Source organism: Carcharhinus amblyrhynchos, chromosome 21, assembly GCF_965287045.1.
Source record: "Carcharhinus amblyrhynchos chromosome 21, sCarAmb.v2.hapA, whole genome shotgun sequence".
Classification (NCBI taxonomy): domain Eukaryota; kingdom Metazoa; phylum Chordata; class Chondrichthyes; order Carcharhiniformes; family Carcharhinidae; genus Carcharhinus; species Carcharhinus amblyrhynchos.
This window is the reverse complement of record NC_137344.1, coordinates 50,602,865-50,629,820: the sequence shown is the minus strand read 5'-3', so window position 1 is coordinate 50,629,820 and position 26,956 is coordinate 50,602,865. Positions and strand designations below refer to the sequence as shown.

The 26,956-nt window shown below is 44.2% G+C and overlaps 1 protein-coding gene across 1 annotated transcript; it reads left to right on the top strand.

The window, feature by feature from the left end:
- Positions 1 to 784: 784 nt before the first annotated feature.
- Positions 785 to 18,593, top strand: LOC145356509 (unconventional myosin-XV-like). Its single transcript, XM_080209238.1, has 3 exons — positions 785 to 1,627; positions 14,545 to 14,685; positions 18,362 to 18,593. The coding sequence occupies exons 1-3, from the start codon at positions 1,508 to 1,510 to the stop codon at positions 18,425 to 18,427; spliced, it is 327 nt and encodes a 108-aa protein (XP_080065364.1). The 5' UTR covers positions 785 to 1,507; the 3' UTR covers positions 18,428 to 18,593.
- The last annotated feature ends 8,363 nt before the right edge of the window (positions 18,594 to 26,956 follow it).

Below are 26,956 nucleotides of genomic sequence, written 5' to 3'. Positions count from 1 at the left end.
ATTATACGTGAAAGGATTTGAAATGAACTATTGTTCATGCTTTTTACAATGAAATCAATAATAATGATTTTGAAATAATCTGTTGTATTAAAATAATCCATTGAATTGTATTAAGCTTGTAAAGCAAAAACATGCAGTTTGCCAGTGCTGTGACTGAAGAAATTAGTAACATTAATGAAAGAACACAAGGCTTGGCAACATTTTTATATAAAATTATGTAACCTGCATTAAGAAAACAATGGATGCAAACAGATATATTCAAAATATATCTGTATGAAGGAACATTTAAAGATAAATTATACATGATTCAAGCTGTCCAGGCCTGGGCTATCATTTGGCATTAGACCAAGTCTTGGTATTTAGCCAGTACTGACTTAAGCAAAATAAGGTTTCTTGATACTGTGGCAACAAGAAAGCGATCTACACCAAGAGGTGAACTTCCGCTAATCAGAATGAACTAATGAAATAACATTATTTAATGTGGCATATTTTAATTGATTTAAAATACTGTCATGATTTGATTGACATATTGAATAATAAATGAAATCACACTTAGTTAATTAATGGATTGAATTATAGATAACAAAAGAGTATAATTGACTTGCATTTTGGCAAGAAAGACAGGCAGGAAAGTCCTGTGGTACTGTTGTGCTGCCTGGCACATCTGAGGTCTCCCTTCGGCTGAAGTGATTGTTTTGTCTTTTTATGTGTCATGTTTGATTTTTCTACGTTTGATAAACTTTAAATTTAAATAAATTTTGTTACGCTTTTAAAACTGAGTCATTTTACCTTTAGAAAAACTAAATGAAAATGTAAACTTCGCAAAGATATCGGCCACCGAATCAAAATTCCCCATTATGTCCTCCATGTCCCTTGACTGTACACAGATTTTCTCACAAGTTCTCCAGTGCACTGCGCATTTGTTGTGTACACCCATCAGCTTCATCTGACGCGTCTCCAACAGACCTTGTGTGTGAACTCAGTGAGCTGGCATCTGTACTATTATTGCCCCACACCCTGGCTGCGGCTCACTTCTGCTTGGCATATCCAATGTGTAAGCTATTCTTCTATCCAGATGCTAAAATAGACAGAGTGCCTGTCTCTGAGCTAGTGACTGCAAACGTATAATAGTGTTTCTTAATCTTCATTGTCTTTTCCCACTTCATCCTTGGAATGTTTCTGTTTTCTGAGCAGTTAATGAAATGTTAAATGAGTGACTGAACCTTTGTGGAATAAAGAGAATATGCTCCTGTTATAGTGTAACATTTTTAGCTGGCTTTGTTTCCATTCTTGTAAGGCCCACATCAGGTATAAAGTGACACAATTCTCTGTTTAACGTCATGAGCAGGTCAAAATAGCAAAAACACCTATCACAACCTACTGGATTAGCAACCTAATACAGTTCAGTGGGACAATCCCTGAGTCCTTCCCTTGCTCTGCTCAGTAGATTAATATTCAGAATGGAACTTAACCTTCTCTTTTTCTCTGCTCAGCTGCAGTGCAGGCCATGTCCCTGTTTGGTTACAATACCTTCATGGTAAAGAAAACTAGTGAACATTGGATTCCAACTCCATGCGTTCTCGCAATCAATCAGGAAGATTTCATTCTTTTAAAAGAAAAAAATACGGTATGGTAATTTGCATGTGCCAAATAGCTTGTAAATCTGCTCTATATAACAAAGTCGATATAAGGAATACATAGGAGACTGTTAGTCAATATAAAATGTCAAATTTCACCAGTTACATGACTCCTGACTGATAATATATATAGATTCTCCTATTGTTTCAACAGATGAGTGTTCAGCAAGGAAATCATTTTGTTCACCATCTAAGTTGGTGTTGTCTCAAATGTGATATTACGCCAAGTCTTGATTGACAAATTTGATTGTAAATATTACAAATGAAGTCACTGTTGGAGGGGTGGGGGAAGGTACTTGCTTTGCTGCATTCTTACCTGTCTTGTAGAAACCTGACTGTGTTCTCCTCAAATGTTGAGATTGATGGTAGAAGTTTCTCCATTTGGATCTACCTAGGGTTGGTTTTTAACCGTGTAATGGGGTGCAACGTACAGACTCTGAGAATGGCTTTCAGAAAGTCCCATGGAGCAGGTTCTCATGCTTAACTGGCTGTAGGATACTGTTTTTACTGTACAGGATTATACCACCTTATCCAAATACCGACCCAGTAAAGCTGAGCTCTGATGAGCATGCTCTTGATACCAGGTATGCAGCACATTGCAAGAACCATGCAAAAATGTGACTAAACACATTCATGAAGGAAGAGTGGTGGATGTGGTTTATGTGGACTTCAGCAAGGCGTTTGATAATGTCCCCCATGCAAGGCTTCTTGAGAAAGTGAGAGGGCATGGGATCCAAGGGGCTGTTGCCTTGTGGATCCAGAACTGGCTTGCCTGCAGAAGGCAGAGAATGGTTGTGGATGGGTTTTTTTCTGCATGGAGGTCAGTCACCAGTGGAGTGCCCCAGGGATCTGGTCTGGGACCCTTGCTGTTTGTAATTTTCATAAATGACCTGGATGAAGAAGTGGAGGGATGGGTTGGTAAGTTTGCCGACGACACGAAGGTAGGTGGTGTTGTGGATAGTCTGGAGGGATGTCAGAAGTTGCAGCGTGACATAGATAGGATGCAAGACTGGGAGAGAAGTGGCAGATGGACTTCAACCTGGATAAATGTGTAGTGGTCCATATTGGCAGGTCCAATGGGATGAAGGAGTATAATATCAAGGATAAGACTCTTAGCAGTGTAGAGGATCAGAAGGACCTTGGGGTCTGGGTTCATAGGACTCTTAAATCGGCCTCGGAGGTGGAGGATGTGGTCAAGAAGGCATATGGTGTACTGGCCTTCATCAATCGAGGGATTGAGTTTAGGAGTCAGGAGATAATGCTGCAGCTTTATAAGACCCTGGTCAGACCCCACTTGGAGTACTGTGCGCAGTTCTGGTCGCCTCATTACAAGAAAGATGTGGAAGCTATTGCAAGGGTGCAGAGGAGATTTACAAGGATGTTGCCTGGATTGGGTGGCATGCCTTATGAGGATAGGTTGAGGGAGCTCGGTGTTTTCTCCCTGGAGAGATGAAGGATGAGAGGTGACCTGATAGAGGTTTATAAAATGTTGAGAGGTATAGATCGGGTGGATTCTGAGAGGCTATTTCCCAGGGCTGAAATGGTCGCCATGAGGGGACACAGGTTTAAGGTGCTGGGGAGTAAGTACAGAGGAGATGTCAGGGGTAAGTTTTTCACTCAGAGGGTGGAATCAGCTGCCATCAGTGGTGGTGGAGGCTCATTGGGGTCTTTTAAGAGACTTCTGGATGAGTACATGGGATTTAACGGGATTGGGGGTTATAGATAGGCCTGGTAGGTAGGGATATGATCAGCGCAACTTGTGGGCGGAAGGGCCTGTTTGTGCTGTGGTTTTCTATGTTCAATGTTGTAACCAGTGTTAGGGATTTTGTCCTGCCACTTGGTGTTGCAGAGATTTAATGCAGTGAAGGTAGAATGCCATCAGTAGGTTGTCTATACCTCACAGCCATAGAAAAGTGACATGAGAATCACTGCCTAGAAGACTTTGATCCCTATTTTCTGACACATTCCATGCTCTCTCCAAAGTCTAGAGGTGAACCTACCAAACGCTGAGCTTGATTTTGCCAGGCTAGTCAAAGCATCACCAGAATGTAAGATAGCAGCGCATCTTCACTATATGGACTCAGCAGAATTAGGAAAGTAGTTGTGGGAAACAATTCTTTAACTGCCTCTACTAAACTTAAACAATAGCTGTCAACTTTGGGATCTTTATGTACCTGAATTACTTAAAGGAAAAAAAATGAAGATGAATAGGAACTGCAGACTGCCAAGCAAATAAGGCAACTTTGCAGCAGAAGTCAAAACATGACTAATAGATTTACAGAAGAACAATGCCTTCACAGGTACACTAGGAAAGTCAGCACAGAGTTAGATTCTGTACTCCAATCCACAGAAAGATAGAGCACCCAAATTAGCAGGAAACAAATTCAACATTGAGCACTCTCTTATATTTTAACACACTCATTGAGTGCCTTGTTCGAGTCTTTACGTCACTCATCGACGGTTTTGACTACCTCTAGCGGAACCTCAGTCAAGGGCCCGCTGATCTTGATTGAGGAACGTGAGTTGTGGTCTCAGCTAAAGATGGTATAGCTAGCTATCCGGTGTCATCCCAGATCGAAATAGGCCTACTGATGAGCCAGGTTGTCGGTACCTGTGCATGAAAGACTCCACAATAAAGAGGGTGGAAATTTAGGGAGTTACCTATGTGCCGAATTAAGGGAGATCCAATTAAGGGACAATTTATCGTTGCCAATCAGCCTAACAAGCACGTTTTTGGGATGTGGGAGGAAACCGGAGTACCCGGAGAAAACCCACGCAATCTCGGGGAGAATGTGCAAACTCCCACAGACATTGACCAAAGCCGGGAATCCGCCCTGGGTCTCTGTAACTGTACAGCAAGCAGTGCTAATCACTGAGCTGACGTGTTGCCCATTGATCAGTCCAGAGTTAGCATACACTAACGGACGTGAAGTACTGGGCAACTCTTGAATCAACACCCAAGAGCCACCTCGTTGGCCAACAAGGTGGACTGAAGCACCTGCAGATGGAAAAGGTGACATCAATTAACATAAATTGACATACACAGACAGTACAGACAATTAAGAGTCCACCAAATAAGTTCATATGGCCTCCTGGCGGGCTATAAGCCCAACGGTCTGACAAGTGGCCAGCTTGTCCTGCGGTCTCAGTAGTCTCTCACCTGTCGTTGAAGATCCCCAATAGCTCCAACGTAAGTGACAAGGTGAGCCTTGAAATTTGTTGGGCGAATGATTGGAATCTGTTAATTCTCAGGAACATCATGAGGCTGTTGTTCTTCTCCAGCCATTTGCCCCGGCGCCAACAACAAATCCAAAGAAACAGGATTCCAGGCATCCAGTCAACTTTTGGCACTTCTGGCACTTTTCCTCCCACACCTTTTCCAGACTGCTGCAATTGTCCTCGAAACGTACCTTCACATCCACCTCTGCAACCTGTTGATCTTTCTCCCTCTTGAAGACGATGTCTGACTTCCAGAGGGTACCATCTTTGGCGATAATTCGTGGTTCGAGGTAGGATGTCCAGCTGTATTTTCCAACATAATTGCGCAGCTCTTCCAAGATCTTATTATGGTGCTTAATCCTGCAGTTCTTAATAAATGGGCAAAAGCCAGAAATATGACTGAGAGTCTCTACACCTTGTTCACGCCTTCGGCACGTTTTTGTAGCGACGTGATTCCCTCTTGACAGGGTTACCCTCGTGGGATACAGACTGCATCTGAGTAACAAGTTATTGATGAGGTGATGGGATTTCAGCTGGTATGCAGCCTTCATCCAACTGTTTGATATTTTGCCACTATTGTAATAGGGTACTCCAACACCTTGATAGGTTAGCTGCCTCCATTTGCAGAATTCCTATTCCCTCCACCCCGCGTATTTGTTTACTGGCTTCTTGGGATCTGCCTCCTCTGCACCAAGCATTGGTATTGCAGCTCTGATCATGTTCAATGACTCCATCTCATCACTGCTGCTCTCTCCGGATGTTGGCATAAAGTCCTCGATTTCCCTCAACGCACTGAGAGATCTCAGTTCTTCAACGTTTTCACCAAAGTTCTGCTCACAGAACTGGAAAGAGGCGTGAATGGCTCGGTCATTGGAAGCAGGCAGTGATTCCCATTTTTGAATTACTGCAGATGAAATTTGGATTTCAAGCTTGGGAATTCCCAGACCTCCATTCTGAACCCGTGAATAGAGGATGCCATCAGTTGTTCTGGTGGAAAATGCAGGAACTGCTTGACAGCAATGCGGATGAGTTGGTCCAATTTAATAAGCGTATTCTGAGATGCTTCCGACAGGATCAGATGGAAATATACTCTCGGGATGACATGGACTGTAAGCAGCTCCACGCATTGTCTTGGTCGAAGAGCTGCTGCCTGTAAACTGGAAATCCAGGTCTTCAGTCTCTCCTCCCACGCACCTTCTTCTACGCCAGCCCAAGGATCTATCTGGGCTCCCAGGTATTTCTCGGTCTCTCCTGGGGGATGTACGCAATATCTTCCTTCCGAATCTGCCAGTTCTTGCATTGATTGTATAGAAAGGTCTTCGTCTTACAGGTAAAGTGGAAGCCTTTGGTCTTGTTGGTGTTAACAACCAGACCAACGAGTTGCAAAACGACTGGAAAATCTTCAGGTTTCGGGTCATCCTGATGTACGAATCGCTAAGAAGGGCGATGTCAGCTGCAAATGCAAGAGCTGAGCAATTTATTCTTGCTCCGTCTAGCATCATGCTGACACCAGATCTAGCCTCTTCGAGACTACATATCAACAGGTCCATTGCAATGTTGAATAGTATTGGTGAGAGCGGGTCTCCCTGTTTGACACCCCCCTCAATGTTTATTGGGGCAGTCTTAGACTTATTGCCTTCCACCACCATTGAGTTACCAGTGTAGAGGTCCTGAATAAGCTTTACAAAGGCTTTTGGGAGGTTTACTTTCTGTAATGATTTGATCAGCAGTTTGTGACCAACAGAGTCGAACGCTTTTGCCAAATCAACAAAAACAGCGAGGTCCTTATGATTTTTCTTTGCTCCCTTCATGATATTTTGCAACACAGTGATGTTTTTGTTGCATCCGGGAGTGGCTGCTAAAAACCCTTTCTGACGTGGGTTTATATTGACTGTCTCACTCAGTCTCTTCGCCATGATCTTAGTAAAAAGGAGTAGCAGCATTGGACCGTTCGGCTCTGCTTCATACAGTTCGGGATTATTTTTGAAGACAGCCACAGGGTGAAGAGGCGAGGTATATGGGTCTCATATGCCTCTTGGATATCTCGGATGTCCTCTAACTTCTGACCATCCGATCCGGGCGCACTAGCCTCTTTAATACCCTTGATTGCCTGGGTAACCTCTTCTGCGGTGACCGGCTTCATCAACTCACCATTGTCCGTTTTCCCATTGTATGGTGTAAATTTACTTATGTTTGATTTGTTATTCTTACTGGAGAGTTTCTCTCGAAAGTTAGCCTCCAGTTCAGCTGTGAATAGCGGACATGTGATTTGTGAAGGTGCTCCCATGATATGACAAGCAAGTTGGTGCCTATTGTTATTATAGAGCAGTTGAGTTGCTCTAAAAATGGATTTCTGCTTTTCTCATCTTTTCCTCGCTCCGCTGTTAACCTCGTGCCTGGGCTTTCGGTTGACTTTTTTAAGTGCCCTTGCTGTCGGACCTTCCTTCCTTTGCCTGTTTGTCACACCACCCATCAGAAGATCAGTAATACTCTCAACTATACCCCTCCTAAGGTATGTTTGTCAGGATCATTCCTCGCATTTAGGAGTTCCTCAGCCTGGATCAGGTGTTCATCCACATCCCTATGCTTAGGGACTTGAGTCGGGGGTTGACTAGCGATACTTACATGTGGGATTGGGTCCCCGACATCTGCCTTTTCCGGCTCCTGGTCTTGCTCGGAGTCCGGATGTTCAGCAACAACTGCCCGTGCTATAGTGTTTGCTGCTTTGCGTGCCTTTGCAAGCAACCCGCGCTTATCTGAGATTTGCTTGGGTGTTTTAGATGTTAAAATCCTTTCAATATCTTTATTAATGCACCAGGAACCAGCAAATCTCTCTTCAAGCTCTTCGAGGAGCGATTCCTCCTCCTCGGACCATACACTCTTATTTCTACCCCGTTTGGTTGAGGTTTTCTTCACGCATTTCTCATTGCAAAGTACTGAATGTGTCTCTCATGTTGGCTGAGTCCACTCTCTGTTGTGAAGGCAAGTTCACAAGCGCTACACTGATATTGCCCAACTGTCAAGGATCTACTCTCACCCTTACACTAGTGGCAGGCAATAGAGTGGAACTCCCCAGACTTACCGCAGAGAACATTTGGTCTTAATGTTCTTGGTCTTATGCACTGTTTTGACATGGTCTCTAAGCGCTCCAACTGTGGGGAGTATGCTATTACAGGGTTTGCAATACAATGCATCAGTGGGATAGTGGATCGCCACCTCCTTAACCTCTGTGTGGTCTTGAGATGGTTCAATTATTATACCCTCGATGAAGGTACCTTCATCAATGGTACCCCCATCGTTTGCGGCATTGGCGATGTTGGCCATAGTTCCTGTTCCCATGTTCTGGGCTTGGTATGCCTTATTGTAGAAGGTACAAGTAGTGATCTCTACCACCTTGGCTGGATGGGCCATCCAGACCTGCTCTTCTACAACGGGCTCTTTGTCTGCACATATTGGGGTGATAAGTTCCTCTGGCCTGGGACCCGAGGCTACCACCCAATGGTGCCCAGCGGTTTGGTTCGGTCTCAAGGTCATCTCTTCTGTTTGGGTTGAGACAGATCTTGCTACTAACTCTTTCGTGTTAGTTATTATGTAACCTAGCTTTTTTAAAATTTTTCACAGAGAGCGGTTACAGACTCGCCTGCGGGGTTGTTGTTTATCCAGTTCTCAACCCATACGGTCTTCTGCTTTTTAGGCAGACAGCTCATTTCTTTCACTGATCTCGCCAGATTACCCATCGCGTGGTTTTTCGATTGGTCATTTAGTCCCTCGGTCGAAAACTACCAAGGTTACCAGCGGGGCCCCGAGGAGGCAGAACCACACTGTGATCAACAAAATCACGCTAAAACGATCACAACGGTAACTACTCAAAGATCACTCTCCAGTGAGAGAACTCACCGCAAAGCCATTAGTCATAGTTACTCCCGCCATGCCTATACTTACTTTTTGTCTATTATGTGAATATATCCACTTTGATCACAACCAAACGTACGCATCTGGGCCAAAAGCATTACATGAATGGATACCTGTTTGACCCACTGCAATCATATCTTTATTACCTGTCTGCAACTCAAGGAACTTCTGCTTAGAGTTGAATATGGGCATTAGCCACTGCGCTGCATCAAGAAGAGAGAAAGTTAGCTGGACATTTTGTTCCAGGATGCAGTCACACCTTTCAGGCTAGATTCATCAGATTTGGCCCATGGTCAGAGCAGAAGGATGTCACTATACGAGAGGCACTTCTAGGGATCCAGAAGTTAGTAATGAAGGAGCCTCAGCCCTTACACTAATCTCACAGGTTTTATGTTCTTGCTTTTGTGGAGAAAAGCAGGGACTACAGGATGACCAAACTGACCATTGCACCATAATGCTGAGGGCCACTCAAGTGGAAGGAGTAAGGAGAAACTTAGTTATAATGGATGACAGTATAATTAAGGGGTTAGATACATTATTCTGCAGCTGACAACGTGCATCCTAAAGGCTGTGTTGCCTGCCTGGTGCTGGAGTTAAGGGCATCTCCTTGGGGCTGGAGAGGAATTTGGATTAGGAGGGTAAGGATCTTGTTGTTAAGGATCCTGTTGTTGAGGACCAATGGGTACCAACAACATAGGAAGGACCAGGAAAGACGTTCTGCTAAAGGAGTATGAGCAGTTAGGTGCTAAGCTAAAGGCAGAACCACAAAAGTAATCTCTGGATTGCTACTTGAACCATGAGCAAATTGGTGTATAAAAAACATCAAAGAATTGAATGCGTGATTCAAACATTGGTGTGGCAAAAATGGGTTTTGATTCACAGGGTTCAGGAGCAGTACTGCTGGGACAGTTTTTATTTAAACCCCGCTGAGATCAGTGCCCTTGTATAAGTAAGGCTGTAGGGAGGATTTTTAACTAAATAGTGAATTGGGGAGTTGATTCATTTAGGAGTTTTCTATAGACCCCCCCAAATTGTGATAGAGATGTGGGGGGAGGAAATGGCAAAGCAGATTGTGGATAGGTGTGGAAGTCACAGGGTTGTTATCATGGGTGACTTTAACTTTCCAAATATTGATTGGAACCTTTATAGGTCGAATAGTTCAGATGGGGCACTTTTTGTACAATGTGGACAGGAGGGTTTCCTTACACAAAATGTGGATAAGCCAAAAGAGGTGTTGCCACATTGGACTTGGTACTGGGTAATGAACTGGGCCAAGTGTTAGATTTATTTGTGGGAGAGCACTTGAGATAGTGACCACAACTCGGTGTCTTTCATTATTGCAATGGAGAGGGATATGGTCACATAGCAGGGCAAGGCTTATAATTGGGGTAGGGGAAATTATGAAGTGATCAGGCAGGAATCAGGGAGCATAAGATGGGAACAGAAACTGTCAGGTAAAGGCACAAATGAAAAATGGAGCTTGTTCAAGGAACAAATACTGCGTGTCCTTGATAGGTATGTCCCTGGCAGGCAGGGAGGAAGTGGCCGAGTGAGGAAACCATGGTTCACGAAGGAGGTGGAGTGTCTTGTAAAGAGGAAAAAGCGTACGTAAGGATAAAAAAACAAGATTCACTTCAGTCACTTGAGGGTTGCAAGGTAACAAGGAATGAGTTAAAAAAAAAAAGGGCTTAGGAGAGCTAGGAGGGGGCATGAGAAATCCTTGACAGGTCACTTCAAGGAAAACCTCAAAGCTTTTTACTCTTGTGGGAGAAATAAAAGAATGACCAGGGGGAGGTTAGGGCCAGTCAAGGATGGTAGTGGGAACTTGTGCATGGAGTCAGAAGAGATAGGTGAGGCGTTGAATACTTTTCTTCAGTGTTCACTAAGAAGGGCCATGTTTTTGAGGATGAACGTGTGATAGGATGGAGGAGGTAGATGTTCTGAAGGAAGATGTATTAGCAATTTTGAAAAACCTGAGGGTTGATAAGTCCCCAGGCCTGATGGGATACATCCTAGGATACTTTGGGAGGCAAGGGATGATCTTTGGGTCCTCACTGTCCACAGGGATTGTACCAGAGGATTGGAGCGTGTTGTCCCTCTCTTCAAGAAAGGAACTAGGAATGACCCTAGTAATTATAGGTCAGTTAATCTTTCTTGGTAGACGGTAAGTTAATGGTAAAGGTCCTGAGGGATAGGATTTATGACCATTTGGAAAGATGCAGCTTAATCCGGGATAGTCAGCGCGGATTTGTGAGGGGTAAGTCTTGTCTCACAAACTTGATTGAATTCTTTGAGGAAACAAGATTCCGCTAAGATGAAGGTAGAGCAGTTGATGTCATATACATGGTTCCCCATGATAGGCTCATTAAAAAAAGTATGGAAGTGTGAGATAGAAGGAAATTTGGCCAATTGGATAAGTAACTTGCTATCTCTTGAAGACAGAGGGTGGTGGTGGAGGGAAAATTTTCAGACTGGAGGCCAGTTACCAGCGGTGTACCACAGGGGTCAGTGCTGGGTCCTCTGCTATTTGTGATTTTTATCAATTTCTTGGAAGAGGGGTCTGAAGGCTAGGATAGTAAATTTGTTGATGACACCAAGATTGGTGGAGTAGTGGATGAGGTGGAGGGCTCTTGTAGGCTGCAAAAAGATATTGATAGGATGCAGAGCTGGGCCGAAAAGTGGCAGATGGAGTTTAACCCTGATAAGCACGAGGTGATTCATTTTGGTAGGACAAACTTGAATGCGGATTACAGGGTCAATGACAGGGTTCTGGGGAATATGGAGGAACAGCGAGATCTTATCCACAGATCTCTGAGGGTTGCCACTCAAGTGGATAGAACCGTGAAGAAGGCTTATAGTGTGCTAGCGTTTATTAACAGGGAGATTGAGTTTAAGAGCCGTGGGGCTATGCTGCAACTATACAGGACCTGTACTATTCCACAATACAGGAATATTGTGCGCAGTTCTGGTCGCCTCACTATAGGAAGGAAGTGGAAGCATTGGAGAGAGTGCATAGGAGATTTACCAGGATGCTGCCTGGTTTGGAGGGTAGGTCTTATGAGGAAAGGTTGAAGGAGCTGGGGCTTTTCTCTTTGGAGCAGAGGATGAGATGCTACTTAATAGAAGTTTATAAGACGACGCGGGGGATAGATAGAGTGGACGTGCAGAGACTATTTCCTTGGGTGAATGTAGCTGTTACTAGGGGGCATAACTATAAGGTTCATGGTGGGAGGTATAGGAGGGACATCCGAAATAGGTTCTTTATTCAGAGAATGGTTGGGGTCTGGAATGCACTACCTGCTGTGATAGTGAGTCGGACACTTTAGGAACTTTCAAGCGGTTACTGGATAGGCACATGGCGCACACCAGAATGATAGGGAGTGGGATAGCTTGATATTGAGTTTGGACATAGCTCGGCACAACTTTGAGGGCTGAAGGGCCTGTACCATGCTGTAATGTTTTACCTTCAGTTCTATCTATTCATGTTACAAACGAATTGGAAAGTTAAAAGAGAAAGGACAAAACAAGGAGGTAACGATATCGATAATGATAAGCAGAGGAGGAGAGGAGGAACAAAGCATGCAAAATTAGAGTGCGATAGTAAATACAGTCAGGTAAGGTATGGAAAAATGGTAAAGAGAAAGAATTAAATGTTCTTTATCTCAATGTACTGAGCGTTCATAAGAGGATGGATGAATCAATACTCAAAATAGAAATAAATGTGCATGATATGTTAGCCATTACAAAGATGAGTGGGGCTAGACATTCAAGGATAATTCTCAACAAAGATATATTCCATTGACAAAGATAGACTGAGAAGGATGCACCACCCATGCCTAACCAAGGACGTTAAGAATAGCTTCTAATTGAAAGAACAGCTATAGAATGCCACAAAGACTAGTGGCAGGCTAGATTGGGAAAACTTAAGGAACCAGCAAAGGATGACAAAATAAGAGAAATTAGATTGAGGGAAAATTAGCAAGAAAAATAAAAACAGACAGCAAAAGTCCCACAGGTAGATAAAAGTTAAAAGGACATAAAGTGGGCTTTGGTTCCTTAGAGGATGAGCCTGGGGAATTCATAATGGGAAGCAAAGAAATGACAAAGACCAAGCGGTAAAAAGGGTGGAACATAAAACGCTAGAGAAGTGGTGCTTGGAAAATTCATGGGACAAGTCCCCTGGATCTGATGGGGTGCATATCCTAGGGTTCTAAAAGTGGCTGCAGAGAAATTGGCTGCATTGGTTGTAATCTTCCACAATTCCCTACATTTTGGAAAGCTCCCAGGAGATTGGAAATGTAAACTAGCCTAACATCTGTCATTAGGAAAATTCTGGAGTTCTTTGTGGGTGTTGCAAGTAAGATGGATTTATTTGGGATTCCAGAACATATTCATTAAAGTGCAACTCAGATGGTTACAAGAACTCGTAGTATTGAGGGTGATATATTAGGATGGATAGAAGGCTGGCTCGCTAACAGAAAAGAGAATTGAGATAAAATTGGTCATTTTCAGGTTGATAAACTAACTAATGGAGTTTTATAGGGAGCAGTGCTGGAGCTTCAACTATATATTATGTATATGAATAATTTGGATAAAGGGACCAACAGTTTGAACCCATTCTTGCTGATGATATAAAGATGAGTAGAAAAACAAGTTGCAAAAAGGATACAAAGAATCTACAAAGGGAAATGTACAGGTTAAATGAGTGGGCAAAGAATTTGGCAGATGGAGTAAAATGCAGGAAAATGTGAGCGTGTCCACTTTGGCAGGAAGAAAAGCAGAATATTATTTAAATGGAGTGATTGCAGAATGCACAGTGCAGAAGGGTATATGTATCCTTGCTCACAAAATTTGGCACATATAACAGGTAATAAGGAAGGAAAAGGGAATAATGATCTTCATTGCAAGAGAGATGGAATATAAAATTTGGGAAGTCTTGCTACAGTGCAGGGTATTGGTGAGACTGGACCTTGAGCACTGTGTATATTCTGGTCTTCTTAATTAAGAGACAATCATAGATCATGGAACCCTACAGTGCAGAAAGAGGCCCTTCAGCCCATCGGGTCTGCACCAAACACAATCCCACCCAGACCCTAGCCCCATATCCCTACATATTATACTCATTAATCCCTCTAACTTACGCATCCCTGGATACTAAGGGGCAATTTCTTAGCATGGCCAATCAACCTAACCCACACATCTTTGGACTGTGGGAGGAAACAATATTATATTGGAAATAGTTCAGAAAGGATTTGTTAATGTTCCTGGACTGAAGAGGTGGTTTTATGAGGAAAGGTTGGGCAGTGAAGTTTAGAAGAATGAATCTTATTGAAACATATAAGATTCTGAAGAGGCTTGACAGCGTCAATGCAGAAAGAATGATTTCCCTTGTAAGGGAATCTAGAACTAGGGAGCACATTTTAAAAATGAGAGGTCTTCCATTTAAGATAAAGGAGGAAATTCCTCCTTAACGTGCTGTTGAACTTTGGAATTTTATTCCCCAGACAGCAGTGGGGAGACTGAGTCATTAGGGTTGCAGGCCGATTTAGACAGTTTTTTTTAACCCAGGAGAGAGTCCAAGGTTATGGGGTGTGACAAGCTAGAAAGTGGAGTCTGATCAGCCATGATTTAATTGAATGGCAGAGTAGAATCAATCAGCCAAATAGCCTACTCCTGCTCCTATTTCTTATGATCTTATGAACATGCTTGCTTGTTATTTGATGAAATCCCTACATTTTAAGCATGCCTGATCTGTAGGATTTATAATCTGTTGCAGGATGAACTCCTGAGGATTCCTATGAAGACGATCCAAACAATGCGTTCCTTGCGCCCATCCGATGGATCAGGACTCCCACAGATGGAAGTTAATTATGGCTCTCCAGTCAAATCAAAGACAATCACCTTGGAAATGAAAGAGGTGAGAGGAAGGGCACAGTTTAAACCTAAATGTAAAATACCGCAGATTCAAAAGTAGGTGGCAGCTTGAGTTACTGAGATAGCTTTTCATTACTGGCTCTTGGATTCAAATCCAAGACTGCGACTGACTGCTGGCTGTAGACAGGCTATGTGAGTTATGTTTTGGTAGTCGCTTGATTCCAGTTCTTAATTGGTAAGTAATACAAAAATACCACTAATTTAGTAATAACTGCTATTCTGCTCAGAAATGCAACAGGGTTTTACGAGTTTGTGACTAAGGATTACTGTGGGAACAGAGTAAGTTTTGCAGATATATAGAGTGAGCCTTACTTGTATCAAAATATGTTTGATGCTGACACTGGGTGCCTGAAATGATGACTTTCTAATTAACCACCCTCACCTCAGAGGGGAAAAAAAAAGTTTTGAATGGTTAAATTTCAAGATGCATTCCAGTCCCAAATCCACCAACAGAATGTGATCATGGCAGAGAATTTGAGGCTTACTGCAGCCTCCATCAAATTAGAAAATTTCTCCCTGCCATTGTCTCTGCCTGTTTATTCCTTTCTGCCACTGCCGGAGAGGAAGGGGACAGGGACTGTGGTCCTGTGAAATTTCCTGTTTTCTGATACATTGGCCGGAATTCTCCCAAAAGAACTCTAAGTGTCAAATTAGCATGAAAACTGGAATAATACATGCTGGTTTTTTTAACAGTGGGAGGTCAGAGAAGAATTTCCCACACTGTGCGCTGTAAAGATCACAGTGTGTACATATCATTAAAAATCAATGGGCAGGGCCCATTCCCGCTGGAGAGGCTGGCAGCACTGAGTGGGCCACTAGGCACACGCTGATCTGTCAGTGCTGGGATCCACACATCGGCAGTGGCCCCTGTCTGCTGGTTTCCCAATTGCTTGCCAGCTTAATCGCTGGCCAGCCCTGTGACATCCACATGACCCAATCACACAATGGGATGGGAGAATCATAGCCACTGTCTTTTCCCAGGCCTGTCATGTCGAAGGTGGGAAGGTGTCTTTGTGGTGGCCTCCTCTCCCCCAGATGGTTCCGGAATACCTGTTGAAAAGCTTCGATCTTAGCCAAATCACTGATTGAGCCAATCTTTAGGGCTTTTTCCAGGACTACAGAACTGCCATATTCTTCTCTAAGCAGCCTCCCTCGTAATGCCCATGCCTCCTTTTGAAGTATCTCATTCCCATTTAGGAATTGAGCTAGTAAGAGCAGGTGGGGGGAGCAGAAATGTAACCCTACCTAAAATGAATCCTGAAGAGGAGGATCTCGGACTTGACCTTTGTGATGGACACAGCAAGTGCTGCTATGAATAAAGGGAACATTGAGAGGTTTTAGTGCTGAACGTTACCCTGTATGTTGCATTGCAGGGTTATATCACAGGGTTTACTACAGTGGGGGTCAGCAGATGGCACTCTAACCACTGCCCCTCAACTGTCAATGGTATTACCATCACTGAATTCCCCCATTGTCAACATCCTTGGGGTTACCATTGATGAGAAACTCAACTGGAACTGCCATATAAATAGTAGCTACAAGAACAGGTCAGAGGCTAGGAATACTGCGGTGAGTAACTCACCTTCTGACTCCCCAAAGCCTATCCATCATCTACCAGGAGTGTGATGGAATAGTCCCCACTTACCTGAATGGGTGCAGCTCCTACAATACTCAAGAAGCTTGACACCTTCCAGGACAAAGCAGCCCGCTTGATTGGCACCACATCCACTCCCTCCATCACTGACGCAACTAAAACAGCAGTGCGTATTATCTACAAGATGCACTGCATCAATTCACCAAAGACCCTTAAACAGCACTTTCCAAACCCACGACCACTTCCATTTTAGGACAAGGGCAGCAGATACATGGGAACACCACCACCTGCAAGTTTCTCTCCAAGCCACTCATCATCCTGACTTGGAAATATATTGCTATTCCTTAACAGTCACTGGGTCAAAATCCCAGAGTTCCCTCCCTAATAGCATTGTGAGCAACCCACAGCAAGAGGACTCCAGCGTTTCAAAAAGCTCACCACCAACTTCTCAAGGGCAACTAGGGATGGGCAATAAATACTGGCCAGCCAGCGATGCCCATGTCCCACGAATGAATTAAAAAAAAGAATGGCATACTGTAGTGGTAGTGAGTGGAATTATAGCAATGTATACTAGTTATTATAGCAAAGAAACACTAAAATCAAAAGCTAAGGACATACCAATATGGGATGTGACACATGAGGTGTGGAAAGGGCCATGGTATGAGGAATGTAACTATAATAACTGGCTGCCAGGTCACAGCATTTTAATGATTTTATTCCACTTTCTTATAAGAAATAGACTTTTGATTGTTTAACAGACTATTTTGCTCTATGAATTATTTGTGGTTTGTATTTTATTCGTTAGGTTAGTAGGATAATGGATATTCCTGCTGTTGAATAGGATACTTTCCATTTCAGGCAATGTCAGCATCACATAATCCCTGGTTGTGTATAGCACAGAATACTATAGACTAAAGAAACTCCAACAATGTATCTGAGCCACAACTTTCGTCACCTTGACCTACCTTGATAGATTGTTAATTTGTGCCAAATTGTGGGTAGTTTTGCATTGTGGGCCCACACTCTACAATCAAGGAAACAGTAATAATGCAGAATGCACATACCAAACAATGTTTATTACTGACTAGCAACTAAATGAGAAAGCTGGGAAGCAAATAATTGAATGGAACTTCAGTTCCACTCACAAATCAATGATGGCACATAATGCCGCAATGCTTAGTTCCAAAATACCTAGTGTGGAACGGAGCCACATAAATCAGAAAGATACCGGCTTCAATCTACAGTCCAACACATCAGCCAGTTGCTAAACCTCAACACTGGTAGGGAATGGGGAAAATCAGTCTGGAATCCTACTCCTGATTATTGGTCCAGTAACATTTTTTCTGAACATGTACAAACCAATGTTTAATGAAGATGGAATTTGGGAATGGATAGTAAGTTCACTTACAAATGCTCAAGCCTGAATTTATCATTCAAATCAGTAAACAAAGCATATTTGGGTAAAAAAGCCAACAGCTGCACTCTACCCCAATCTCCACTTTCCTTCCCTGGTTTGGGCAGAGAAGCCTATCACCCACCCCTTCCGTGGGAAGTGAGACATGATGATCAATACAATTTCCCTTTGTCAACCTCAGGGCTTGCATTAAAAAGGGTCACCATAGTTCCTGAGGCAGCAATGCTACCAGAATGATCAGACAATCAATTTCTATAATGGCCCCATACCTCGTCAACATTTCAAGGCTTTCAGTATAAAATTTGACAGTCATTGTTGCACTATCCTTTCTCAGTAGTCATGCTGGTAGAGGTTTCATCAGGAGCTCTTGCCAGATGCTCACCATGCATTTACAACCTTGCTCAATGAGGAAACAAAGCTGCAGGCACTGTGGGGATTGGATCAAAATTTCCTTTTGATCTTTCTGGGGGTGAACTAAGGATAATCCAGTTCCCAACCCTCAAGACTGTATAAAGAATGGACACTTGGATGAAGCACTGAAGATTGCCCCATGATTGTGGAACCAAACTAGAGCAAGTCGGCATCTGCAGCAGAGAGTGAGGTTGTTATAAGAACCATTTTTTTGATAGGTGTCATTATATATTTCTACAGGTCAAGGAAGTCTGCCACATGATCGCAATGATCCTGGATAACACTTTATTGCACAGCTTCTCGTGATCTCACATGAAGCGTGATCTGACCAGATGGAAGCTCATTTCGTTGCTAAATTAATCACCATTTTCAATAAAACACAAGGAATGTGTCTGGAGCAGGGCAAGATACTCACCATCTCTCACTAAAACAGCAGCTCTGATTGTACCCTACCTTCATTGTATTATAATAATAATAATAATAAAAAATGGAAAGCAATCCCAACCTTGCCCAATCTGGGTGTTGTATTTGGTCTCTTTTGACTTTAGGTAGCAGGTAATGCAGTGAATTCCTGGAACCCACAGCCAGCTATGCTGAGGTGATTTATAACAACCTACATTTATATGGTGTTACAGATAATATATTAGCATGGATAGCAGATTAGTTAACTAACAGAAAGCAAAGAGTAGGGGTAAATGGGTGTTTTTCTGTTTGGCGATCAGTGATTAGTGGTGTGCCTCAGGGATCAGTGTTGGGACCGCAATTGTTTACGATTTACATAGATGATTTGAAGTTGGGGAACCAAGTGTAGTGTCAAAATTTGCAGATGACACTACAATGAGTGGCAGAGCAAAGTATGCAGAGGACACTGAAAGTCTGCAAAGGGATATAGTCTAAATGAATGGGCAAGGATCGAGCAGATGGAGTACAGTGTTGGTAAATGTGAGGTCATCCATTTTGGTAGGAATAACAGCAAAATGGACTATTACTTAAATGATAAAAAATTGCAGTATGCTGCTGTGCAGAGGGACCTGGATGTCCTCATGCAAGAATCGCAAGGAGTTGGTTTGCAGGTGCAGGAGGTAATTAAGAAGGCAAATGGAATTTTGCCCTTTATTGCTAGAGGAATGGAGTTTCAAAGCAGTGAGGTTATGTTGCAGCTGTATAAGGTGCTGGTGAGACCACACCTGGAGTACTGTGTACAATTCTGGTCTCCTTACTTGAGAAAGGATATACTGGCACAGGAGGGGGTGTAGAGATGATTCTGGAGAATTGGCTTATGAGGAGAGACTGAGTAGACTGGGGCTATACTCATTGGAATTCAGAAGAATGAGGGGAGATCTTATAGAACCATGTATGATTATGAAAGGAATAGATAAGATAGAAGCAAGGAACTTGTTTCCACTGGCAGGGCATGGCCTCAAAATAAGGGAGAGCACATTTAGGACTGAATCGAGGAGTAACTTCTTCACAGAAAGGTTGTGACTCTGTGGAATTCCCTGCCCAGTGTAGGAGTTGAGGCTACCTCATTGAATGTTTTTAAGGCAAGGATAGGTAAATTTTTGAACAGTAAAGGAATTAAGGGCTAAGGTGAGTGGGTGGGTAAGTGGAATTGAGTCCACAGAAAGATCAGCGATGAGCTTATTGAATGGCGAAGCAGGCTTGAGGGACCAGATGGCCTATTCCTGCTCCTAGTTCTTATATAGTACCTTTAACATAATGGAACATCCCAAGGCACGTGTCAAGTATGTTATGAAACAAAATTTGATTCTGAGCCACATAAGGATATATTAAGGCAGATGACAAAAAGCTTGGTTAAAGAGGCAGGTTTTAAAGAGTATTTTGTAGGATGAATAGGTGGAAAGCAAGGAAAGAGACAGAGAAGTGTCTTTTCTTCAGACTTTTTTTGCTCCCGGTACCTCTACCTCCTCTTTCCCGTTATCCACTTCTGCCCTACTGGCCACTTGGAGGCTACTGATAACAAGGTTGAGATTTAACCCTCAAAAGAATAAAATTGCTGGAAATACTCAGCAAATCAGGTGTAGGAAACTTGGGAGCAGGAATAGGCCATTCAACCCTTGGAATCTGCTCTGCCATTCAGTGAGGTCATGGATCATCTGGTTATCTCTGAACTCCACTTTACCGTTTGCCCTCCATAATGCTTGACATCAATGTTTAATGAAGATGGATTTTTGGGCTGGTTGGTAAGTTCATCTGCTAATACTGAAGCCTGAAATGTGTCTAACTCTGCTTTGAATAAATCCAATGGGCCAACCTCTATTGTTTTCTGGGTAAGAGAATTCCACATGCTAACAATCCTCAGAGAGGAAAAACAATTTTCTGATTGTGGCATTCTTTACCCTGGAGCCAATGAGCACTGGTGATATTTCAGTTCCCTGGCTTGGATAGAAGATTGGTTGATTGGCAGAAGGCAGAGAGTGGGAATAAAGGGTTCCTTCTCAGGATGGCAACCGGTGACTAGTGGATGGAGAAAGCTAGCACGAGTGGGGATTTGCTTTAAATTAAGGGGGGGTAGCTACAGGACGGATGTCAGGGGTAGGTTCTTTACCCAGCGGGTGGTGAGGGATTGGAATGCCCTGCCTGCTGCAGTTGTAAATGCGTCTAGTTTGGGGGCGTTTAAGAGATCTCTGGATAGGTTTATGGACGAAAAGGGATTGGTATAGGCTAGTGGGTCATTGTTTTTGTAACTGGTCGGCGCAACATCTATGTTCTATGTTCTATGTATGCCTCAGGGGTCAGTGCTGGGACCACAACTTTCCATAATATACATTAACAATTTGGAAGAAGGAACTGAAGGCACTGTTGCTAAGTTTGCAGATATGTAGAGAAACAGGTAGTATTGAGGAAGCAGAGGGGCTGCAGAAGGACCTGGGAGAGTTGGCAAAGAAGTGGCATACACCGTGGAAAAGTCTGAGGTTGTGCACTTTGGAAGGAGGAATCTTCAGCCAGAGTGGTGAATCTGTGGAACTCTTTGCCACGGAAGGCTGTGGAGGCCAGGACATTGGAGTGTCTTTAAGACAGATAGATAGGTTCTTGATTAATAAAGGCATCAGGGGTTATGGAGAAAAGGCAGGAGAATGGGGATGAGAAAAAAAATCAGCCATGATTGAATGGTGGAGCAGATTTGATGGGCTGAATGGTCTAATTCTGCTCTAATGTCTTATGATCTCAATCAGAGTTACAATTATGAAGTGTAATTACAAGCTCTTTTTTCTTGTCATGAACTGAAGACACACCCTTTAAATTTGCCACACTCTGGCACCTGTTCAGGTACACTGAGGGAGAAATTAGCACGGCCAATTCACCTAACCAGCACGTCGTTCAGACTATGGGAGGAAATTGGAGCACCCAGAGGAAACCACGCAGACATGGGGACAATGTGCAGATCTATACAGTGACACAAGCCAGGAACTGAACCTGGTTAGCCCTGTAAGGCAGCAGTGCTAACCTGCAGTGCCGCCCCACCATCTTGCCATAACTCTGAAAGCACTCAGTGTCTCCTGATGAAATGTTGGCTCTATTCTCTCCCCAGAGATATCCAAAGAACAAAGAACAAAATCAGCCCGGGAAACAGGCCCTTCGGCCCAACGAGCCCGCGCCGCCATCTCAACACCACCAGTCCACCTCTCTACCCATGACCCCTATCTAATGTTTTATGGCCATCCAGATTGAGGGAAGCTGATTTAGGGACAATTTATTCCTGCCAATCAGCCTAACAGCACATCTTTGGGGTGTGGGAGGAAACCGGAGCACCCGGAGAAAACCCACGCAAGCATGGGGAGAATGCGCAAACTCCCACAGACACCGGCCCAAATCCATGTGTCTGCACAGCAATCAGCGATAGTCACTGAGCTGTCATCCTGCCCAGTATCTTGTCCAATTTAGGCACACACTAACGACATGAAACACGAGGCCAATCTCGAACAACCAAGAGCAGCCCCAGTATGACCCATCATCTGTATGCCCCTCGTTGGACACGAGGTGGACCGACTTAAAACCTGTGAATGAAAAGAGAAAAAACATTATTATCATACTATACCCATTTACATTACCAGGGATGCCCCAATGCTAATGGCCCTTATTTAAAAGGTTCTCCTATATCCACCCATCTCCAAATCAGTCATGTGCCTGTCTAAGTTACTCTTAAAGGACTCTAGCGTGTTTGCCTCCACCACCTTACTTGGCAGAGCACTCCATACCCCCACTACCCTCTGCATGAAAAACCTCCCTCTAATATCTGTGTTGTACCGCTCCCCCTCACCTTAAGTCCATGGCCCCTTGTCCTACGTGTCTCTATTATAGGAAATAGCTTACCTCTGTTTATCTATACCCTTCATAATCTTATATACCTCTATTAGATCCCCCCTCAGTCAACGTCTTTCAAGGGAAAAGAGCCCCAATTTCTTCAATCTTTCCTCATACCCCAGTCCTTCCATACCAGGCAACATCCTGGTGTTAGCGTGGAGAGAGGATTGGTTGTCAAATAGGAGGCAGAGAGTGGGGGTTAATGGGTGCTATTCGGATTGGCGGTTGGTGACTAGTGGAGTGCCCCAGGGGTCGGTGCTGGGGCCTCAGCTATTTACCATTTATATAAATGATCTGGAGGAGGGAACCGAGTGTATGGTGTCGAAATTTGCTGATGACACCAAGATTGGTGGAACGGCAAATTGCGCGGAGGGTGTGGAGAGTCTGCAGAAGGATCTAGATAGGCTGGGCGAATGGGCCAGGAACTGGCCAATGGAATTTAATGTTGGCAAGTGCGAGGTGGTCCACTTTGGTAGGAATAATGGTAGGAAGGACTATTACTTACGTGGCGAAAAACTGCAGCAGGCGATGGTGCAGAGGGACCTCGGGGTCCTTGTGCATGTGTCGCAAAAACCCAGCCTGCAGGTGCAAGCAGGTGGTCAGGAAGGCGAATGGGATGCTGGCCTTCATAGCGAGGGGGATTGAATATAAAAGTAGGGAGGTCTTGCTGCAGCTGTATAGAACATAGAACATAGAACATTACAGCGCGGAACAGGCCCTTCGGCCCACAATGTTGCGCCGACCAGTCTTATTTTTAAAAAAAAACATTGACCCACTAATCTAAACCAATCCCTTTTCGTCCATAAACCTATCCACCAATCTCTTAAACGCCCCCAAACTAGGCGCATTTACAACTGCAGCAGGCAGGGCATTCCAGTCCCTCACCACCCTCTGGGTAAAGAACCTGCCCCTGACATCCGTCCTATAACTACCCCCCCTTAATTTAAAGCCATGCCCCCTCGTGCTAGCTTTCTCCATCCGAGGAAACAGGCTATCACCATCCACCCTATCTAAACCTCTAATCATCTTATATGTTTCTATAAGATCCCCTCTTAGCCGCCTTCTTTCCAGTGAAAACAACCCCAAATCCCTCAGTCTCTCCTCATAGGACCTCCCCTGCATACCAGGCAACATCCTGGTAAACCTCCTCTGCACCCTCTCCAAAGCCTCCACATCCTTCCTGTAATGTGGGGACCAGAACTGCACACAGTACTCCAAGTGCGGCTGCACCAGAGTTGTGTACAGTTGCAACATGACGCTGCGACTCCTAAATTCAATCCCCCTACCAATAAACGCCAAGACACCGTACGCCTTCTTAACAACCTTATCTACTTGATTCCCAACTTTCAGGGATCTATGTACACATACACCTAGATCCCTCTGCTCCTCCACTCTATTCAAAGTCCTCCCGTTAGCCCTATACTCAACACATCTGTTATTCCTACCGAAATGGATTACCTCACACTTCTCCGCATTAAACTCCATCCGCCACCTCGCGGCCCAGCTCTGCAACCTGTCCAAGTCACCCTGCAAACTTCGACACCCTTCCTCACAATCTACCACACCTCCGACTTTGGTGTCATCAGCAAACTTACTAATCCACCCAACTATACCCTCATCCAGATCATTAATAAAGATTACAAACAGCAGTGGCCCCAAAACAGATCCCTGAGGCACACCACTCGTAACCGAACTCCATGATGAATAATTACCATCAACCACCACCCTCTGTCTCCTATCTGCTAACCAATTCCTGATCCAAGTACCTAAATTACCACCAATCCCATACATCTGCATTTTCTGCAGAAGCATACCATGGTGAACCTTATCAAACGCCTTACTAAAATCCATATATACCACGTCTACTGCCTTACCCCTATCCACCTCTTTGGTCACCTTCTCAAAGAACTCAATAAGGTTAGTAAGGCACGACCTTCCTGCTACAAAACCATGCTGACTATCTCTAATCAATTCATTACTCTCCAAATAACTATAAATCCTATCCCTAATAATTCTTTCTAAAACCTTGCCCACTACAGAAGTAAGACTCACTGGTCTATAATTCCCAGGGAAGTCTCTGCTCCCCTTCTTAAACAATGGGACAACATTCGCTGTCCTCCAATCTTCCGGTACTATACCAGAGACCAACGACGACCTGAAGATCACAGCCAGTGGCTCTGCAATCACCTCTCTTGCCTCCCATAGAATCCTAGGGTAAATCCCGTCTGGTCCAGGGGACTTATCTATTTTCAACCCTTCAAGAATATCCAACACATCCTCTGTATCAACTGCAATACTTTCTATTTTACACTCCTTCACCCCAGTGACCTCCTCAGCTACATTCATATCGTCCTGCGTGAACACCGAAGAGAAATAATGGTTCAATGCCTCTCCAATCTCTTCCGGTTCCACACACAACTTCCCCCTACTGTCTGTAACTGGCCCTAATCTTGCCCTAACCAACCTTCTGTTCTTGACATACCTATAGAACGCCTTAGGATTCTCCTTAATCCTATCAGCCAAAGTCATCTCATGCCCTCTTCTAGCCCTTCTTAACTCCCTCTTCAACTCCCTCCTAGCCAATCTAAAGCTTTCTACTGCACTACCCGAGCCCTCAAGCCTCATCCGAACATAAGCCTCCTTCTTCTTCCTAACCAACAAATCAACTTTTTTTGTGCACCACGGTTCCCTAGCCCTACCAATAGGGCATTGGTGAGGCCGCAGCTGGAGTACTGTGTGCAGTTTTGGTCGCCGCACTTATGCAAGGATATTTTGGCCTTCGAGGGAGTGCAGAGAAGGTTTACTAGGCTGATACCGGAGTTGAGGGGGTTGAGCTATGAGGAGAGGCTGAAGAAACTAGGCTTGTACTCGTTAGAGTTTAGAAGAATGAGGGGAGATCTCATTGAGACATATGATGAATGGGATGGATAGGATAGAGGTGGAGAGACTCTTCCTGCTCAGAAAGGACAGTAGGACTAGGGGGCACAGCCTCAAGATAAAGGGGAGGCGGTTTAGAACGGAGTTGAGGAGGAACTTCTTCACTCAAAGGGTGGTGAATCTCTGGAATTCTCTGCCCGTTGAAGTGGTGGAGGCTGCCTCGCTAAATATTTTTAAGACGCAGGTTGATGGGTTTTTGATAAGCGAGGGGATTAAGGGTTATGGGGAGAGGGCGGGAATGTGGAACTGAGCCACGACAGATCAGCCATGATCTTATTGAATGGCGGGGCAGGCTCGAAGGGCTAGATGGCCTACTCCTGCTCCTATTTCTTAGGTTCTTATGTTCTTAAACCTCCTCTGCATTCTCTCCAGTCTCCACGTCCTTCCAGTAGTAAGGCGACCAGAACTGTACGCAGTACTCCAAATGCGGCCAAACCAACATTCTGTACAACTGCAACATTAGACTCCAGCTCTTATATTCTATACCCCTTCCTATAAAGGCTAACATACCATAGGCTTTCTTCACCACACTCTCCACTTGCACTGCCACCTTCAAAGACTTGTGCACTTGCACCCCCAGGTCTCGCTGTGACTCTATACTCCTTACGGGCTTACCCTTTATCATATAACTTCCCCCTACATTATTCCGGCCAAAATGCATCACCTCACATTTATCTGGATTAAACTCCATTTGCCACGTATTTGCCCAATCAACCAGCCTATCAATATCCTGCTGTATTGCCAGACACTGCTCCTCACTGCCCGCCAATCCAGCCATCTTGGTGTCGTCAGCAAATTTGCTGATCACACCACCTACTCCCTCTTCCAAATCATTTACATACACTACAAAAAGAGGTCCCAGTACCGAGCCCTGTGGCACACCACTATTGACAGACCTCCAGCTAGAAAAAGACCCCTCCACAACTACTCTCTGACTCCTCTTTGCAAGCCAGTTCTCTACCCATCTAGATACCTGACCACATATCCCATGAGCTTCAATCTTCTCTACCAACCTACCATGAGGGACTTTGTCAAACGCCTTACTGAAATCCATATAGACGACATCAACGGCTCATCCTTCGTCAACCGTTTTTGTCACCTCCTCAAAGAATTCTACCAGATTCATAAGGCAAGACTTCCCCTTGACAAAGCCATGCTGTGTATCCTTAATCAGATTGCAACGCTCCAAGTGCGCGTACATCCTATCCAATCCAAACCGGCACCAGAGTGTAGCGACTAGGGGAATTTCACACTAACTTCATTGCAGTGTTAATGTAAGCCTCATTTGTTATTCTAATAAATAAACGTATTTAAAATGCTGTCAGACCTACTGAGATTTTCCAGCATTTTGTGTTTGTTTCAGATTCCAGTATCTGCAGTAATTTGCTTTTACTTTTACCGCCCCACCCACCCGGTGTTATGAGGAATCTGCAGCAAGCGGGGAAGCCACGTCGCCATTTTAAACTTGCTGCCCAGGTACAGTGGAGATTGCTCAGGCTGTCGAGGCGACCGTAATTCAGTCCGAGGCTTCATCCCACACCCGAACCCTGAGGCCGCTCCTTGTTGCTAAGC

Bases quoted from the DNA above. Each gene is read 5' to 3' on its own strand.
- LOC145356509 (XM_080209238.1), top strand. From the start codon at position 1,508: ATGTCCCTGTTTGGTTACAATACCTTCATGGTAAAGAAAACTAGTGAA. The intron at 1,628-14,544 runs GTATGGTAATTT...AATCTGTTGCAG, and splicing joins TTTTAAAAGAAAAAAATACG to GATGAACTCCTGAGGATTCC. The intron at 14,686-18,361 runs GTGAGAGGAAGG...ATATTTCTACAG, and splicing joins TCACCTTGGAAATGAAAGAG to GTCAAGGAAGTCTGCCACAT.